General features: G+C 36.4%; 1 protein-coding gene across 1 annotated transcript in view; it reads right to left on the bottom strand.

Annotated features, from left to right (window-relative positions):
- Positions 1-21,250, bottom strand: part of KCNH8 (potassium voltage-gated channel subfamily H member 8) — a 381,840-nt gene that overhangs the window by 17,151 nt on the left and 343,439 nt on the right. Inside the window, exons 13-15 of the mRNA XM_003772021.2 lie at positions 18,106-18,464; positions 11,807-11,913; positions 9,344-9,420 (exon numbers count right to left, since the gene is read on the bottom strand). Of these exons, the coding sequence (XP_003772069.1) occupies positions 9,344-9,420; positions 11,807-11,913; positions 18,106-18,464 (543 nt within the window). The remainder of the gene's footprint in view (positions 1-9,343; positions 9,421-11,806; positions 11,914-18,105; positions 18,465-21,250) is intronic.

Raw genomic sequence — 21,250 nt, 5'->3', positions numbered from 1 at the left:
ATATGTAAAAGTTACAAATAAATCCATGGGATCTGAAAGTTGTAAATTATGTTCTCCTCATCCCAAATCAGTTATCTTTGGTCTTCCTTTCCACTTGGGTGAAGGAAGTTTCAGGGCAGCAGAATTAGACTGGAGGAGACTGTCAATGTCTATGCATCCCAGAAACCCCAAGATTCTCATTTTATGCCTGCTACATCATAATTCACTCATTCTATAGACTAAGGGAGAAGTTAAGAATTGTATGCAATGCATTTCTCTAGGATCAGAGATCTAAGAGCTAGAAGAACTTCAGAAACCATCTAGCCCAATTCTCTTACTTTATGGGTAGGGAAACTGCTTCCTGATTTTTCATAGGTCCCACAGATAATAAACCCTCAGAAGAATGACTTGAAGCCAAACTCCTGACTCCAGAATTAGTATTTTTTTTCTCTATTTGGCAGGCATGACTTCTGCTTTACATAAGTGACTTACTTCAGTATTTTCTCCCAGAGCTAAGCAGGGTGTTTCTCATATAGGAAGTACTTAGGTTGAGTTGGATTGAATTTGTTGATTCAAAATGTTGGATTGCATTTCTCTCAAACTTCTTTTCAGAAATTAGCTATAAAATCAGAAGTATGCAAAGTCCTTCAGAAAGTCAGTCAGTAATTGAAAACTAACCTTGATCAATCTTGTTTTATCTCTTCTACCCAGCAGGCTCCATTGTCCTATCTAAATGCATCCAACACACTCACACCCACTACCTTTCCAGGTGTCTCCTAGACAACATTCACAAAAGCTCTCTCTTGCTCTTCTCCTTTGCCAGGCAGCTGTTTTTGTTAACTGGGCACTATCTACTACAGAAAATGCTGACATAGTGGGCATCCTTGAGCTATCTTTGAGCAAAATGTGATACAGTCTTATCCTATTAATTTGTGGATACCAGACTGAACAGAGATGGCTTCTTCTTTTAACATTGTAGAAGCAGGGACATAATAAGAGATAGGGAATGGACTTGTGATTTCCTAAATATAGGGCATTTTCAGATGGAAATTGTTTCTATCAATATAAGGTGATATCTTTCTATAACTTTTAGTCTTGGAGAGTTACTTAGAGCAGTGAGCAGTTAAATGACTAGCCCTGTGTATGCCAGTGGAAGGAAGTAAAGCTTGGTCTTTCTGACTTTAAGTCTGCCTCTCTATTCTTTATGCCATATTATCTCAAAAAGAAACAATAAGGATGGAAAATTAAAGAAAACTTTTGGGGTTATATTCTCAAATCTAAACTTCTTTCTTTTAGGATCTTGAGAACTATGTAAAGTGATTTGTAGTAGAATGAGCATGAGAACTAGATTTAGAAACAGCAGACCAGGGAAGGGGTGATAAATCCCAGCTTTGATACTTACTAATCATGTGACTTTGGGAAAGCAATTTAACTTCTCTGGGTTTCAGTATTTTTATTTATAAAATGAGGTAGATTAAGGGTTCTTGGTCTCTTTTGTTTCCCGTACCTCTTTAGATGTCTGGTGAAACCCATGGACTTATTTTATGAATGATGTTTTTAAGTGGATAAAATAAGATGTCTAGGATTACAGAGGAAATCAATTATATGGAAATTCAGTCATCAAAATATGTAAAATATAAACTCATGGACCTCAGGTTAAAAACACCTAGATTAGATGATCTGGATCTTTCTTACTCTAATTTTATGAATGATACAGTCTAAGAAAAGGAAAATGAAACAAAAGGATTATTATTGTTGAGTGAGCTCTGAAGGACAAAGGACAATTTTTTTGTTGTAGCATGTCATATAGGCATGTGATCTGACTTGCAAGTAGATAACTCAGTGTTGAATTCAATGGCAATTCAATGTACTTACTGAAATGGCTTACTGTATCTCCCAAAGTTAATTTATAAGTTGGGCCATTGAAGTCCAGGGAAGCAAAATGATTTCATTGAATGAACATTTGTTAAGAGCTGATGGCAAGATGGTGGTCTGAACAGCTAGATGGGACATGAAGTCTGCTTTGGTGATTGGTGCCTGATAGGTGGCAGAATAAGTTATATTTAGAGCAGGAATAGACCTCAGAGGCCATCCATCCCAACTATATTACCTTAGAGATAAAGAAATTAAGGTAAAAAGAGGTTTAGAAATTTGCCCAAGGTCACAAATCTAGAAAACACTAGAGATGTATTTAAAGCCAAGTCCTCTGACTTCAGAATTGGTATTCCTCATACTACACACTCAGTTACCAATTTATAGGGTTTTCTTCTATTACTATCACTACTATTATTACTAATAACACTACTACTACCATACTACTCCTATCATTACTACTATAATTACTATCACCACCACCACCACCACCACTACAACTACTACAACCACTGATACTGAGTAATATCAATATAACACTATAACATTTGTAAAGCATTTTACAATTTTTTTCTCATTTGGGTCTCACAAAAGCCCTGGGAGATAGGTGATCTTTTGATTCCCTTTTTGCAGTTGAGGAAACTAAGGCAGACCGAGTTTAAGTGATTTTCCCAGAATCAAACATTTCTTAAATATCTGAGGCTGGATTTGAATTTAAGGATTCCTGACTTTAGGTTTGGTACTCTACCTCCTATAATATCTAGCTCCTTCTGATCTTTTGGTAGATTTTAAACTTGTATCTTCATGAGCTATATATTTTTTATTTTCATCCAGCTGCATAGTATCAAACTTTATAACAAAAGCAAAACATAAAGAGAGCCAAAAACATCCTCAAATTGACTCAGTGTTTTTTTCTGGTTGAACTATTTAGTATAGACCACCCTGGGAAGCAATGGGTTTTATCCTCTTAGGTATAACCACCCAGACACTGAGCTACGTGCATCCAGAAGTGTGTTTCATTATGAGTTTCCATAGCTTTCCCTCCAAAGGGACTACCCTGGAGTTGCAACATTACTTACTCCTTTGTAAGCAATGGAAATGACATTAGAAGTGTTGTTAATGGTAGCAGCTGCTTTGCATCTTTCTAGAGGCACTTAACTGTGACTATGGGTTATTATGAGTATTTATTTCTTTTTTCTTGCTTTTCCCATATTTAGCCAGTTGATTATGAAATCTACATATCAACAGAGAATTGCTTTTTTTTTTTGCACAGCTCAAGAATTTTCAGCATGAGTTTTCTTATTAGAGAATCTTTATTCTTCAGAAAACTTTTCAATGTACAGATATCATGCATTTTCCTAACCTTGAAGGGTATGTGTACCTGAAAAGTTCTAAATAGCTCAAAAGATCACCATATCCTCGTGAACCATTAGTGATTCTCTATTGCCTTTAGAATAAACCATGAACTCCTCAGTTTGAAATTTCTTCCAACAGATTATTCACTTTGTCATTTCCACTCTACTATTTATTTTCAAATTCTCCCTCTCTATTGTTTCCCTCCCTATTGCCTGCAAACATACCCATGTCCCCTCCCTTGTATCCTCAAAAACCTTTCATTAGATATTTCTATCCTTGCTAGGATTCTATAGCTCTTCTGTCCTTTGTGGATAAACACCTTGAAAAGACCATCTGCAGTAAATACCTCCAATGTCTCTTCTCTTAACTCATTTTTAAATCCTTTATAATCTGATTTTCAACCTCATCATTTCACTAAAATTGCTCTCTTCATTGCTAAATCCATTGATCTTTTCTCAATCCTCTTGACTTCTCTTCAGGCTTTGAGATTCTTTGCTTATCTTCTTTTCCCTGATACTTTCTAGGTTTTTCAGGACACCACTTTTTCTTGGTACTCCTCCTTTTTCTCTAACTATTGCCTCTCAAATTCTAATTTTGCATCCTCTTTTCCCTCTATACCACTTCATGTTGTGATTTCACCAGCTAGCATGGATTTAATTATTATCTCTAAGCTCTCCAGGAGTCCTCAAACTTTTTAAATAGGGGGCTAGTTCACTGTCCCTCAGACTGTTGGAGGCCGGACTATAGTAAAAACAAAAACTTTGTTTTGTTATGTTAAACATGTGCAATTCTTCTATCTGTATTTCCACATTTATCATGTGAATAAAGAAACTTCATAGCCCTGGGTGAGGGGGATAAACGTCCTCAGCTGCTGCATCTGGCCCACGGGCCCGTAGTGGGAAGACCCCTGCATCTTGACTATCTCTATTCTCAAATGTATCTTGCCTTAATTTCTCTGTTGACCTCCAATCTTGAATCTCCTTTCTATTTTTCAGATGCCTCAAAATGGATGCTCACTAGAATTCTTAAACTTAATTGCGCAAAACTGAACTCTTAATTTTCCCTCCTAAATCCTTTCCTCCTCCCAACTTGTCTATTACTCCTGAGGGCAACACCATCCTCAGGTTTTCATTCTAGGTGTCATCCTCAGCTCCTCATCATCCCTTACTCTCCCACATCCAATTTGTGCCATTATTTGTTGATTTCATCTTGATATCTCCTCCCTCCCTTCTTTCTTTCCTCCCTCCCTCCCTCTATCCCTTCCTTCCTCCCTCCCTCCCCCTCCTTCCTCCATTCCTTGTTTTTGTATTTCAAATACTTCAAGATTGCTTGCTTAATCATTAACTGTAGATAGTAGGGACTCAATAAATGCTTTGTTTAATCAGTGGGTTGAAATAACAGAAACAGGTATGTAAGACTATTATTTTCAAAGATGGATGACCTTGAGGATGCCAACACTTTTAGAGGACTCTGGAAGAAATGAACATCAGGGTGGATCACGGTAAATTTTCCATACCGGAGTGGGTTTTTTTTCATGATTTCTGTAGGTCTTCTCTGTGCCTTACTACATTACTCAATGGGTAAGGACTAATTGCAAATTCAATTAGGTATAAAGAATGAAACCACTGAAGAAACCATATATATATTTTTTTTGCCAGGATGATAAAGTAATTCTAAGGGAGAGAGGGAAAACTAGCTTCTCTATCATTTTATCACCCACTGTGCACAGCAAAGTTAAGGGATTTATGCAATTTCACTGGGAAAGTGATGATAATCAAGTAGAGAATGACTGTAGGGGAAATATTTGTTTGTTTTTTCAAGTGGATTTCAGCTTTAATGGTCTGTCACTGGACCATGTTTCTAGCTTTTCTTAAACCTAGTATATTAATTTATATGCACCAACTTTGAAAAGAAAACATCTTCTCCTTTTAGGAGGCAAAGAAATGAGCAAGTACATTGCTTTCCAAAAGAATCATGAATACTATTTTTTTCTTCATTTTTTTGTTGAGTTCAATAAAGGATGTTTAGTCTGGCAATTTCAGGTGAGAGAAAAAATTCAATTGCTCTTAATGGGAAAGTTTCCTTGAGGAATCTATCAAAATAGAGGAGATTATGAAACATAATGGAAAAGATGCTGGGCAAAAGTGGTCAAGAGAATAAATTGTCACTAAATAACCATCTGTGTAGTTTCATGTCTTTGATCTTCACATACTTTATAGAGCTGTTGGGAGTGAAGAGCTTCATAAAGAAGAAAGTATTAAAGGAAGATGAGTTAGTATTTTAGGATTCCTTAGCTGAAGTCAATGGACTATTAATGCTCAGTACTCCACAACGTTTATATCGTTTTACTTTGGAGATATGGTCTAAAACCAATTTTCAGGGATTCAAATTATTGCCTTTTGCTCCTTGCAGACAGTTTTTGGATGATTTAATTGCTTATTTTTAGTTTATATTTACTGGTCTGATGGAGAGGTCATTGTACCTGAAGCCAGAAAGATCTGAGTTGGAATCCTACCTCAAAAACATTTTCTGGGAGACCCTGGGTGAGTCAACTAGTCTCTGTCTGCCTCAGTTTTCACATCTGTAAAATTGTTGATAATAATGAGTGTCTCCCTTCCCAGGATTGTTGTGAGGATCAAATGAGATAATATTTGTAAAGTGCTTAGCAAACTAGGAAGTGCTACATAAAAGTATTATATTATTATTATTATCTTTAGGCTAAATATGTATGTATATTATAATCACGTCAATGTTTTCCCATATATGTAGACCATATATAAATAATATTTGCATGTATCTATCTAGCTATATATTTAGTTGTTCAGTAATTTCCATCATGTCTGACTCTTCATGACCCTATGTAGGGTTTTCTTGGCAAAGAAATAGAAGTAATTTGTCATTTCCTTCTTCAGTCTATTTGACAGATGAGAAAACAGAGGTAAACAGTGTGAAGTGACTTGCCCAAGGTTACATATCTAGTAAATGTCTGAGGCTGGATTTGAACTTCGGTCTTCCTATCTTAGGCTTGATGTTTTATATACTGTGTCACATAGCTGCCCATGTACATACATATGTACATACATGAATATACACACATATATATGATGTAGGCATATTCTTTATGTTTTTAATCTTAGTTTGAGTATTCATTGTGTTGTAATTCATTGTAACAATCCTGTTAATATGGATTAAACCCAACCCTACCTGCGCACTTGCCAGGAGTCTCATTCTTGTTCTCCTATAAATTCTCTAATGAGAATCCACTTAATTTACTGGGAAGCCTTCCTCTACTCTATGGTTCCTTCTTCACACTTTTTAAAAAAATCATATTCCCCTTTGATGAAGCCCATGGATTCCTTTTTCACAATAATGGCTTCAAATAAGTAAAATAAAATGTGTAGGATAAGAAACAAAATTGATTATATTGAAACAGTTGTCAAAACATTACCCAAAAATCAACCCTTCAGAAATCTTGGGTAAAGAACAACCGAGTCCTAGCCATTTCATGGATAGAATGGAAGGATGTAGCGGGATCCTTTGCTTTCAATTTCTGGTCCATCTTATTTATCCTTCTGGTCATACATTGATTTTGTATATTAATACTCTAGTAGAATTTCTCATTTGCCTCAAGTATTTGCTTAATCATTTTCAAACTGTCTCCTCATCTATAAAATGAGGATAATAATAACACCTAACTCTGGGTTATTGAAGATTAAATGGGGTAACATATAAAATTCCTTGAAAATGTTAAGGTTCTTTATAAATGTTAAGAATTTAAAATTATTATTAATGTATTACAACCTACTTGTGTCACCATTAATTAACTTCTCTATTGCCCTTTAGGTGACCTTTAAAAATAATGTTTCATGATTCACAGACATGCAACAACATAAATAAAGCACTGATTTTAAGAAGATGGACTCTTGTTTCAAGGAAAGCTTGGATTCATTTTTCCAAGGGCAAGCCAATTTACTCTTTCACTCCACTCATTCAATCTGGAGCCCAATTTATTCTCCATTTTCAGCATCTATCCAGGATCGGATATGCCAGTCCTATGGGTTGTCCTTCCAATGCTTGTCAGACATAAGTAGGATAATCGATATTTTTATTCACTTGGTTTTTGACATGTATGTATGCATCAACTTTTTTTCTTTTTGTCCTCTATCTCAAGGCATTACATATGCATGTGTGAATGTATATATGTACATACACATATGTATATGTGTATCTGCCTATCTATCTATGTACTTATCTGCTTATCTATCTATCTATATCCCTTCCATTCCCCCCAAATGCTTATCAAATGAACAGAATTCAGAATTGACTAGGAAGAGCAGGAGATTATAGTAGACTAAATCTGCTTAAAATGTAGGTCACAATCCCATTTGGAGTCTCATCAATGAACATGGTGGTGAAAAATTATGATTATTATCAGTGAATGTTTAATATATATATAAATATAGAATATTATATAGAATATAATTAATTATTATATATATATATATCCAGAGTCACATAAAATTTTCTTAGGCAGAAAGGGGAAAAAGTTTAAATAGTCTTGTACTAGACTGCAGAAGGGAAATTTGTTTTTTGATCCCAAGTTTTAATGATCCCAAGATTCTCATTGCTACAGAAGTTAATTTTCATAAGCCTACTACGATTCTACTGATAGTATATGGTAAAGGATGATGATATATCGTGAACTCAGAAGTGTCAGAATAATAGGATACTCAGAGGCCATGGAAAAAAACACATGGTTGGATGCAGGCAAACTCAAAGAAAATACTGGGAATGGTGAGCATGTGAGTAGTGCTGTATAATACAACATCAAGGATGTGTGAACTAGAAAAGAAGGTGGGTCATCCATGGAGCCTGAGGAAGGCATAAGCAGTAGATAAATGGAGGGTTGCCCTTGCAAGCACAAGGTATGAAAAGAACTAAATAAAAAAGTCTCCAGAGCATTGAGTGTAACCTCTTTAAAAGATTTAAAAAAGGATAAAGAAGGATCACTTAAGATAAGAAGGCTTAGAGGGAAAGGTTTTGATCTGTGGTTCTAATGGTCTTGTGATAGAAAGAGCCATCTGTAATGAGAGAGGACTGAAGGGACTGAATATGAATTACAACATAATATTTTTGCTTATTATTGATGTTTGCTTGCATTTCATTTTTTTTCATTTTTTTCTTTTTTGATCCTATTTTTCTTGAGCAACATGATAAATGTGGAAATACAGATAGAAGAATTGCACATGTTTGACATGTATTGGATTACTTGTCTGTCTAGGGGAGGAGTGTAGAGAAGGAAGGGAGGAAAAAAAAATTGGAACACGAGGTTTTGCAAGGGTGAATGTACTAGGTGCTTTTTTTGAGCTGCATCTTTTATTGAAGTGATCTCTGTCACTTTTTCTCATGTTATCACAGACAATCAAAAGTTGTCTTAGCTTCCACATTTCATGGATCTCATGGATTGTTTACTTTTCCCTTAAACTCATTAACTTCTTTAATTCTAATTAGTACCATCTATTAGAAACAAGGGAATTAACAAGGATTAAAAGAATTTAGAACAGAAATGATCATAGAGATTATCTAAAACAGATTTTTACAGATGACAAAACAGGCTCAGGAAGGAGGAAGTAACAAAGACAGGATCACAGGGGGTATTATAATGGTCAGTCTAGTACTTCTAGCACTATGCTGTATCATCTCACAGAATGATGAATTTTGCCTTGTTTGGTTGTCATTTAATTGCTTCACTTGTATCTCATACTTTGTGATCCTATTATTTTTTTTTTGCCAGAAATACTGGAGTGGTTTATCATTTCCTTCTTCAGCTCATTTTACAGATGAGGAAACTGAGTCAATCAGAATTAATACATAGCTAGTAAGTGTGGATAGATTTTTGAACTCGGGTCTTTTTGATTCCGGGTCTGATGCTTTCTATTATGCCTTATTTTATTTATTATGCCTATATTTACCTTAGACATCTTAAAATTCAGATGAGTCAAAAAACACGTTAAAAAAACACACCCACACACATTACAACCTACTCTCACACACAGCACCAGTTAAATAAATCAAAACACTTTGGGTATTGCCCATAACTCTCCCTGTCAATCCCAGGTAAAATGATTCTCCTTACCTCACTATTCAGCTTACTGATTTGTTGTCTGGTTTCTTCTGCCTTGATAAATAGAACTGCTGCTCCAAGCTCAGGGTCTGGAAGTGACACACACATGATAAATGCATCCATTAGAAAGAGGGTCACAGTCCCAGATTTAGGTGATTTAACATGGGGAAGGAAATCTGGGTTATTCCTTACATTCTGTCCTGATGTTGGGGGAGTGTGTGTGTGTGTGTGTGTGTGTGTGTGTGTGTAAGTTGGGGAGAAGGGAGAGTTCATCAACAACTTTGATTGTTAGACACTGACAAATTTTAATGTCTTAATCATGGGCTACAGACCTAGAATGGAAAGATACCCCAGCAGTCATTTAATGTTTCATTTTTTCAGATGAAGAAACTGAGCCTCAGACAGACAAAGTGATTTGCCCAAGATTGCACTGGTTTTAACTGTCAGACACAGGTTTTGAACCCAGGTGCCTGACTCCAGAGTTACTGGTTTTTTTTTTCCTATCATATCATGAATATACTCTATATGGTATCTAACATTGCTGGCCATTGCTATGCATAAAAAACAAGTACTTTCATTTATTGACCAACTGACATTTGACATAAGTTCATTGAAATATTTTTTTGGTGAGGAGGGGGGCAGTTAATTCAGAACCATGATTTCATATTGGAAAGAATACCTTCTACTAAAGGAGATTATCAACTATTATGCAATTTATAGTCTTAGAAAGTTGGGGGGGGAAGAAAGAAAGAACGGGGGGGTAAGAGATGTGACTTGCTTGAGATCACATAGAAAGTACCGTACCTGAGGTAGATCTTTTTGCCTTTGACATTGGTTCTCTGGCCCTGCTTCATACTGCAGTTATGATATCAACTCCAGTAAATAGATGCCCTGATGGCCAATAGCCATAGGGGCACCAGTGTTACTACGGTAGATAAATACATTTTCTTCCATTTTCTCCATATTGCTCTTTCTATTGAGCATTCTGAGGGGAAAGATCACAATGTACCTTGGAGAGGAAACATCTCAGGAACTTTCTATTCCTTTTTTAACCATATTTCTAATTCTGAGGACTCAGAATTCTGAACACAAGTCTTGGGAACAGCAGTCCCTCCAGACCACCAGATCTAATTCCAATGCCAATCCTCACATCATCATTTAGGAAAACAAATCATATGGAGGAAGATCCAGTTGTCTACATCAACTGTTAACCAGAGGCCAAATGGGTTGGGTAAGGTAGTCTATCTGAAGTAGCAAGACATCTTGAATGTGAGAGAAGGGATCGTGTGCCAGGTAAATCATAACACCAACACCAACTTGACCAACATCTTCCCTCAGACTTTGATGGAGACAGCTCAGAACCCTAAAGTCAAGGACTTTGCTACGAGTCCATTGCTCTCATCCATCATCCTGGAAAGCAGTCCCTGTGGAGATGTAGCCTGGTAATTTCTCCTCTCTTTGTGTGTGTCCCCAATGCAATGCTCAGCACATAGCTTACACTTAATAAAAGCTTAGTGAATTCAATTCACTTGAACTCTAGATCATCTCCCATGAAACCAGATCAAATAGAGAGAATTTGATTTTCAGGATCATTGCTATAGCTGATACTAAATAAATTCAGTTAACTGAGTGGTCCCTGCAAGAAGTTATCTATCAAGGGAAATCTTCATAGAATGCTTTCTTGCTAACTTATCACACAGACCTATCCACATTTGAAATCATTAGAAAGGTTATTTTGGGTTAGCGTTTTCTATAAAATAATTCTAATCATGACTACTGCATTTTACAGAAAGAGGCAGAATGGGATTGGAGTAACTGGGGAGGCTCTCACATTTGGAAAAAGAGAATAGGAATGGAGGATCAGGTTCTACAACAACCTATTCTGAGTTATCGATGCTACTTCAGCATTTAATCATTCTTCTTACATCACCAGATGTATATAATCTCTTCTTTTTAGCCTGATTAAAGCCATCACCTGCTAGCTATCTCTTGACAGATTTCTTTCTACAAGCAAAAGTACAAGGGTTGTCATGGTCAAGCTCTCCCAAGTCCTTCTTGATATAGTTTAGCTCCTGAAAAGTCCAATTAAATGAGACATCACCAAATAAACTGCCAAGGAAACCTGTGCTCCTACACTGCATGGCAAGCATGCTATTTCCTCCAAGTAACATTGTTTTCACAGATTAGATTTGTCTTTAAAACAGGGAAACAGGGTTAGCACTTGATAAATGATAGGCTTCCATCCCTTATAAAAACCACTGCATCAGCTGCTAAAATGTAGCTGAGAATAGTGGCAATGGCGGTGTGAGTGTGGAAAAGGCAAAAGTAGACCAAAAAATTGATCAGTTTATAATCTTGACCAGTTTTTATCTCTCTGAGAATCACCTAAGAACAGGAAGAAGTGAAGAGAGTCCTCCAACTTTAGATTTTAAAGACTGATCACTTCTTGAAAAAAGAACTAGGCAGATGACTAACCTGCTGTGGGAGGAGTTGCTCGCGGATCCTGCCTTGTTTGTTCCGGACCAAAATCAAAAGTCTGGCTTTCCTCATTGGTAATTCCATCTTCTGTTCCATCCACAATCCTGTTTAAAAAGACAAGGGAAAACATTTGAACAGGTGTATAAACAAGCTGTCCTTTCTATCAAAATACTCAATGTTTGTAAAAGACACAATTGAGAGTATTTTTGATAGTAAATCAATATGCTACTTCAACCATTTGAAAAAAGAAAAGAAATCCAGTTTAGTTGATGGGTAAGTGGACTTGGAGGCAGGAAATCCTGGCCTCTGATCTATAGCAATGAAAGGATCCTAGATCCAGAATAGAAAGGAACTTAGACCTCTCATTTTCCAGTTGAGGAGACAGATGCTGAGAGAGGTCAAAGAAAACTGAAGGCATCTTGGAAGGCATCTATTTCCAACTGTCTATTTTACAGATGAAGAAACTGAGGGACAATTGAGTAATTGCTCAAGGTTTTACAAGTAGCAAGTGTTTTCAACCCAGGTCTTCTGATTCCAAATACAGTCTATTTTCATGCCAAATGGATAGCCAGGGTCTGGTCTTTGAGTTTCAGTGTCCAAAGGTAATTGTATAGTTTTTTTTATTAATCTATTAATTATTATTAATCGAAACCAGGTTGCCAATTTGTATTGGTGAGGAAATTTCCAATCTGGGAGTTCTTTACATTAAAGAAATCACACGACAATTATCTCTACAAACTCTCAAAAGTTAACAAATACAACAAGGGCATATGTTTTTACAGTTCGGGCACTTCCAGTGTGAGAACTTATTCCACCCCTGTTTATTATAGCTCCCCTAGCTTCTAGTCAGAGAGAGCTATATTCCACTCAGAGAGGATTAAGGGGCTTACCCATAGGCACAAATGTAGATAATGCCTTGAATCTGCATCTTTCCAGATCCATGCTCAACACTCCATCTATTATACCACATTGCCTTTTATATGTATTTTTAAACAATAGGAGTAAGATTTCAGAATTCAATTTTAGAACATCAGATTGCAAGATTACACTCACCTGAGAACTGGACTTTTTCTCCACGTCTGTTTTACCCAGAAGGAAAATGTTTAGCTCCCCAATCATAGCATTCCCCAAAACCCGCCCAGTAGCCCCATTCTGACTTCTGGAAGTTTTTAAGGTCAAGTGTAAGGTCTTCACAAATGACTGTGTAGCAGGATGGAATCAGTGTCTCCTGTGCTTCTGACAGCTGAGTAGCTGCGCCAAACTGAGTTACCTCTATTCCTTCCTATTAATTTCATCTTCCTCAGTCAGTTGAAGCAGGATTGTTAATAAGGGATTCTCTTAGACAAGTGCTCCCAGCCTCCAGGAGCTCAGAGTTCATCTGAAGAAGAATGGAGATAGCCACGGTCCTGCTCAGTGCCTGATCATTAGCTCGGTGGCTGCACCAAGCATGACAGATTGTTGACTAGTTTTTTGATTTAAAATAGCTAGTGAGATATAATGAACTGAGTTTAATAGGTTTTGGTGTAAAACCTTGCTCCTTGCCCCAATGTAGATGCTCATTGTTTGGAGATTAAATGTGTTATAATATATGAATGTAATGAAATACAATTACATTGTGAGAAGCAATGAGAGAGATATATTTTAATGGCTGGAGAATCTGCAACAGCTGAATTCAAGTCCAGCCCCTGATGTATACTGGCTGAATCATTTCATGTCTCAGTGCTCTAGACAGCTTATTAAGATTATACGACTTAAAGCACTTCCAAATCTACACTGGTATAAGCAGTTGTCTCATTGGGTATTACAATGAAAGCCCAAGTCTAATTGCTTCCCCCCCAAAAACCCCACAAACATATCCAATATGAGTATTGTAGAAATAAGGGGAAATGTGTATGAACTGACAAAGAATAAAATAAGGGAGAGGTACAAGAACAACATAAGCCATGACTGCACTCACTAATTTAAAAGAAGGAAAAAAGACCAAATATAATGGTTAATAATGGTTTCAAATGATTAATGTTGGAACACACTGACTTTGTCTTGGGGACCTGTGGATATGGAAAGCTACATAGTTATAGTTGTGGTGGTGGGTGCTTTTGCTGAGTTAACTTTATCCTTTTTTCTTTTACAAGTAATGGTACCTTTAGAAAGGGTGATGAGGTCTTTTTTGAGGGAAATCAATGTGCTCAAAGAAAAAATTTTAAGAAAACATCAAGAATAAAATTAAATACATCATATGCAATACTTTTATAAAGATGTACACACAAATGCAATGTTGTCCAGGTCTACATGACTTCTCTCTTTTTATCGTTTTATGGTAGTAGGAACAGATGGGAGGTTCTCTCAGGAATGATGTCCTCCCCACTCTTTTCTGCCTTTTGAGGAGACCAGGTGGCCTTTTGATTAGAATCCATTGGATCTGGAGTCAGGAAGACCCGAGTTTCAGACTTTTATTAGATGTGTAACCCTAGATAAGTCACTTAATTTCTTTGACTTTCAGTTTCCTTATATGCAAAATAATAATAATAAGATAATTACCTCTTATGGTTGCTGTGAGAACCAAATGAGATATATTTCATGTCAAAAACTTTGCAAATATTAAAACACTATAGAGACGGTAACTATTATTATTATTATTATCCATTCTTGAAAATCCAGCTTTAGTCTCACCTTGCTTGTGAAACTTTCCCAGATAAATTTGTTCTACAATGAGTTCCTTTAAGACTGAATTGATCGGTACTTATAGCATGCATCTTACTTCTGTTAATCAGCACCAACTCTCTTCTGATATCTCTAATGATGTCATTTCATTAGTGTTCTGTGATTTTGCTTTATTTTGTTTTATTTTGACAGCTGGCAATTAGTTTAACTTGCCAAGTATACCCTCCCAGAGAACATTGCTTTTTAAAAATCATTCTTAGCATCATATTTTCAACTTATCATTTTGGCATTTACAGGTGGATGAGAGAATTCAAGTCATCTTAGGGGCAATGTGGAGTTATTTGAATAGAACAAGTAGGACTAGAATCAGTCTATTTGCTGTTAAGGCTCAATACTCCACTAAATCTTATACTCTGTCCCCACTGGGACACTCATCACAAGGCCACACAGGCAATAAGTACTCAATCAATGCCTATTGACTTATTGGGGCTTAGGCAGAGTAGCTTTTGTTCCTTCCTAAGAAAAGTTAAGGATGACTTGTTTCCATCCCATCAATTGCTTACCCCCTATTGCCCAGACTTTATTTTCACTTGCTTCTTGCTAGAGTATTATCTAATTCCTCTGCCATGAGGTTGAAAGACATTTTTCACAGTTCTTCCTGACTCTGAAATGATCTTTATCAGTCTTATAAACAAGCTTCCCAAGCAGGGGGGTCTGGAAATACTCTTTCAAACCAGGGAAAGCTCAAAGCCTTGCCAAAGGGGATCTCTTTGTCTTTGACAGTGGTGACCACTTTGAATGTACTATACATATCTGTCTGTCTATCTGTCTCTGTTTCTCTCTTTTTTCTCCCTCTCTGCCTCCTTCTCTTTGTCTCTCTCTTCTCTCTCCCTCTCTGTCTGTCGGTCTCTCTATCTCTCTTCCTCTCTCTGTCTCTGTCTCTGTCTCTCTTTTCTCTCCCTCCTTCTCTCTCTCCCTCCTTCTCTCTCTCTCTCTCTCTCTCTTCTCTCTCCCTCTGTCTGTCTCTCTCTATCTCTGTCTTTCTCTTTTCTCTCCCTCTCTATAACACATATATATGTGTGTATAGCAATTTAAGGGGTGGTAGAGTGCTGCATTTGAAGTCAGCAAAACTTCACAAATCCCACTTCATATATTCAATAATTAATGTAACAATAAGTAAGTTACCTGCTTCAGTTTTCCTATCTGTAAAATGAATAAGTTGGATTCAGCAGCTTCTAATAATTTTTCCAGGTCTAAGTCTATGGTCCACTGAACTTATACCAGCAAACACACACACGTGCATGTGTGTATGCATACATATATGTATATAGATACAAACACATGTACATTGTGTTGTGAACATATATGCACACACGTGTGCATTTGTAGTATATTTATATAAAAAAAGTTTCCCCTGATATAGCAAATATTCCTTGAGAGTGGACCTCACTACAGTTTCAGTTTGTATTTTCAGCATCTAGCACTGTTTGTGGCACATAATGTTAATTGACTGACAGATTCTAATCCTTTCCATGAGCAGGCCTTAGGTTAAGTTTTAAGGTCATCAGAGTCTGGAGCTTTGCTGACAAATTCATACCTATTTACAAGGTGGAAGCACAAACTCTATTCCAGGCTCCTGAGTTGAGACATTAAACACACCTTATGGGGGGGTATCTAATTCCTGTTTAATAATCTTACAAAATATGGATTGTTATAAATCAAATGTCAATGTGATGTGGGTTAAAGGATCTTAGCTTTGTAGTTGCCAGGGCCCTTAACATCATAAAATCACTGACTCCTAGATGGAAGGGAAGAATAAACCTTATTAAATCAAAGTTTTTAATCTGTGCGTTGTGACCCCACATGGGATCACATAACAAAATGTGGGGTTCATGAAATTATGATTTATTATCAGTTTGTTATGTACCTATTTGATATACCCTTAAACCTGGGGACACATAAAAATTTCTTGGGTAAAAAAGGATCTTGAGTGGAAAAAGTTTAAAAACCATTCTATGTCCTATTCTATCAGTGCTCATCCAGTTTTTGCGTGATGCTTTTCAGTGATGGGGAACCTACCACCTCTGCATGCAGTTTATTCCACCTTGGTATGGCCCTCCTAGTTGAAAAGCTTTTTCCTGACATCAAGCTGAAATGATCTCTTTGGAGCTTCTAACTTTGCCCTCCAGGACTAAACCAAAAAAGTAGATACCTCTTTTCACATGAAAAACTCTTTAAATACTTGAAGACAACTATTGCCTCCCTGCTGGGTCTTCTCTTAACCAGATTAAACGTTTCCAGGTCCTTTATTCAATTCTCACATGACATGAACTTGAGGCCATTCATCATCCTGATTGTCCTCCTTAGGACATGTTCCAGCTAATGAATTAAAAGATGGCACCAAGAACTGAACAAACAAATAATAAATAACATTTTCATAGAACTTTAATATTTGCAAAATGTTATATATATATATATATATATATATATATATATATATATATATATATATATAAAATCTTGGCAACCCTATTGGTATTATTATTATCTCCATTTTATAAATGAGCAAATTAATTCCAAGAGTTGTTGAGTTAACCAGGGTCAAATAGTTTGTTAAAGTCTGAAAGACTGAAATTCTGGTCTCCCTTATTCCAAGTCTAGCATTTTATCCATTATGCCACGGAGCTAGCTGCTTCCAGATGTTGGCTGACCAAGGCAAAGAACAGTTGGGCTATCTCCTTCTTATCACTGAAGGCTTCGCCATTTTTCATTCAGCCTAAGATTGTATTAATTTTCTTAGCTACCATATCACTTTGTTGACTCATATTGAGCTTGTGAAATCATGGTTATGTGACCTTGAGTGTGGCTAATCTTGCTTTCATGATGGTCTGACCCTTCCATTTTTGGAGTGTTATTTTTTCTCACTTCATTTTCATCTTTGTGTTTATATATTTTATTGGTTTGTTTTTAAGATCACAACATGTTATGCTGCTCATATATTTTATTTTGTATTGACTTCAATCAGGGAAATACACATATCCCTCTCGTTTACATGGACAAATTGGATCCATACATAGGAATAGATTATTGAAAAACCATTAGTAACTAGAAATCCTTCACATTAAACTTTTTGTTAGACCTGCTAACAAGGCACACTCACTGAATAGTGAAACCATCACTGACATTTATCCCCTTTGGGAGAGTGTGACGGGACTTTGGGTCAATCTACCTTTGGTTCTATAAAGAGGAGTTTGGAAAAGTTGATCTTTATAGTTATGGACTTGAAAGCAATATGAACTTTAGGGATGTTCTTATCTGCCTCTCGCTCTAGTTCTAGACTCCCTTGTCCAGTTACTAGTCTAGTTCTCATTTTACAGTGAGAGCCTGAGAGAAGTAACTTATCCAAGATCACAGGCCTACTTAGTAGCAAAGCTAAGATTCCACCGAGGTCCCTTAACTCCAAATACAATGCCCTAAAGTCCTTTCCATTAGGAATATGTTTTGCTTCTAAAACTGATTTAAAAACGGTAATGAAATAAATTAGAGACTGAATTATTTATCATCTTGACAACTACGTGAATCACAGAGAGTCAAATGATCACAAGATGAAAAGGAAGATATGAGTTAACGATTACCTTGGACTGAGATCAGGGGGTCCTGTGGTATTGAGGGTTGAAAGGTGCAGCTTCAGGTTTTTTTCCTTCCTTTTGCTGTGTAAATGGAGATCAGTTTCTTGTTTGGATCTTGGAGGGTTTGAGCCACAGACTCTTATAGGTGAGTGGAAGGGCATGGTTCCTGAGGCTAATTGCTTTAAGCTTATGCCCAGATAGCTTTTATTGCTTCCAAATTTCTTGTTGCTTGAGGAGGGGACTCCTCTGGTGTTTATGGGGGAGAGAGAAGCAGTTTCCTCTTCTTCTCCTTCTTCATCTTCTTCCTCGTCTTCTACTATCGATGGTAGTCTCCTGTTTATGCTGCCATTTCCCTTGGGTTCCGTCTAAATTAGTGAATAGTACAGATTAAACAGGAATGCAAAGCATTCTGCAGAGGTACATTGTTCATGCTAATTTCCCAGTAGAACAAAGTCAATTCCCTTAGAGGTTTATTTCTCATTAAAATTAATATCATTTGGGAGCCTACTGTTATTTATCTGGGAGTTTAGTCCCCAGAGGATGTCCACATCAAATGACAATCTGATCTTCATTCAGTTTCCTCTCTCTGCATTCTTGCTGCCAAGAGATTTTTTTCCCCTCTTAGTTTTACCCTAATTCTTTGAAGTTTCCTTGGGAAGATTTTTTTTTGTCAGATTCACCTCTTTTTTTCTGATTGCTTAGTTTCATGTAATACCTTGGCAAAATTCTTGAGGTATCATCAATTTTAAATGACTAATATGTTGTTCTGAATAGAGCTCTAGGAGTATGTTTAAAAATAGTTTGGTAACTAATTTCAGTATAATTGGTTTCCTTTGCAATTTACTTTATGCATTTAAAAATATGATTTTGGGAAGGAGTCCATTGGCTTCTGGTCTGGTCTAGCTTCACTAGACTGGCAAAGGGGGTCCATTAGGAAATGAATTAAATTATTAAGCTTATAGCTAGCTGGAAGACTGAAGTGAGGCCTAAGGGAAGGTACAGTAGGCCCAGTAGAATATACCATTACTCCAGAAACATTCGAAACAGGATCTGGGCTATGATGGACACCATAGTGTGGGAAAGGAAGAAATGGGATCAACAGCTCTCAAGAGCATTTATTATTAGATAAAGTTGCAAATAGTTAACACATGGGGCTAGTGTACAGAAGGGATTTCTGAAGCAGACATGATGTGAGATAGTGGCAAGAATATATGGGGCAGCTTTATCTAGTACTGGTACAACTGCAGTCAGCTATACCTCAATTGCCTTTGATGTTGGCCCAAGACCAGATACATGAGAAAATCACTTTAATGCTCTAAATCTTAGTCTTCTCCAATCTTAATACATGTGTCACCTTGGAGTTAGGATTGTTGTGAGGAAGTCACTTTATAAACTTTACATGGGAGTTGTTAATTCAACTTATTTGTGTGACCTTATTGATACTGCTCTTGAGGATAACACCTTCTGATTCTTCTTGCTTCCCCAAGAGGTTAGAAAGATGTAGGAGAAGAAGGGAAGGAGAGAAGTGAAGGGGAAGAAGAGAAAAGTAGAGAATAAACATTTATGTAGCATTTATTATGTTCTAGGCACTGTGTTAAATGCTTCACAAATATTATCCCATTTAATCCTATGATGAATAAAAATTTGAGAGCATAGTTTCTGGGTAAGTATGTTTATTAATAAAAGCCAAATTTGATCATTTGGCTGTCCCTCTTAAAGTCCTCATGGTGGTAGGTTCACAGTTAATATGCCCTTAGAGAAGTGAGTGTTCCTGAAGGTAGCAATCAACTCTGACAGAACAACAAATTAGAAAATGAATATTATAATGAAAGGCTGGGATATATTACAATGAGGACTTTGGGGTACATAACTTGGATCACCCAAATCTAGGTTCAAGAGATTTAAGCAATTTCCATATTACTTGTCAGACAAAAGGGAAAATCCATGCTTCTCCAGAATTGTCTGAGTAAACACAATGACCTGAAATGTACTCACTAGTCCAAACTTAGAATTTCTTGTACTGTCAGATTAAATCTTGGCCTGGATAAATTTTTGAGAGATTTCCTGCATTGGTTGATATTTAATGAAGAGAGAGAAGCACTCATTTTTCAGAGTCCTCATAGCCATCCTGAGATATAGATACTGTTATAATCCTCATTTTACAGTAAGGGAACTAAAGTAAACAGATTAAATGACTTATTCAGGATTTGAGCAAATTGTGTCTTACATCCTATTTGAATTTGAATTCTAGTCTTCCTATTTGGGTATAGGACCAGCATTCTGTTCATTGCAGGTTCAAAAAGATCCTAAGCATAAAGGATCATACATAAAGAGCTGAAAGGGAACTTAGATATCTAGTCTCATTTCCTCATTTTACAAATGAGGCAACTGAGGTCCAAAGAAATTAAATGATTGATCCTTCTGACTCCAAGGCTTGTGCTCTATCCACTACATTATCTAACTGCTCCTAAATGAAATGATTGACTCAAGGTTATACAACTATTATGACAGCCATTATTTGAACCCACAATCTCTGACTCCAAATTCAATGCTATTTTCATCCTATCCTCTTTGAACACTATGCAAGAAAGAATTAAAACCTTATTTATTTATATAATATATATTTTTGAGGGTATTAAAGTGATAGTCTTCTAATGACATTTTACCCTTTTACTTGATGATTTTGGCCACTGAACAAAACCAGAAGCTGCACAGCATAATAGAGAGCTGGGTCTATAAGTTAAGAAGACTTCTATTCAAGTCTTATCTCTGACACATACTCTAATTCCCAGCTTCTTAAATTGTGGTTCACGATCCCATATGGGGTCTTATAATTGAAGGTGGGGACCATGAATTTATGACATCACTAAATGTTTATTTCTATAAATATTTTATATACTCATATATCCATAAAAAATTCTTGGGCAAAAAGGTGTCACAAGTGAAAAAAATTTAAGAAGTCCTGGTGACTTATTTAATTTTTTTATGCTCCAGACAGTTCTCAAGATGATAAATTTCAGCAAAGATGCTGATCTGGATGGTAAAAGGAATTTCCTTATTAGATAGGTCCTTGTGTCAGTGAAATCAGAAGTCTAATCCATATACCTATTTCTTCCAACAAAAAAGCAACATTGGAACCTGACACCGAGGT

This window comes from Sarcophilus harrisii, chromosome 5 (assembly GCF_902635505.1).
Source record: "Sarcophilus harrisii chromosome 5, mSarHar1.11, whole genome shotgun sequence".
Lineage (NCBI taxonomy): Eukaryota > Metazoa > Chordata > Mammalia > Dasyuromorphia > Dasyuridae > Sarcophilus > Sarcophilus harrisii.
The sequence above is the reverse complement of the archived record's forward strand: the minus strand, read 5'-3'. Positions and strand labels throughout refer to the sequence as shown.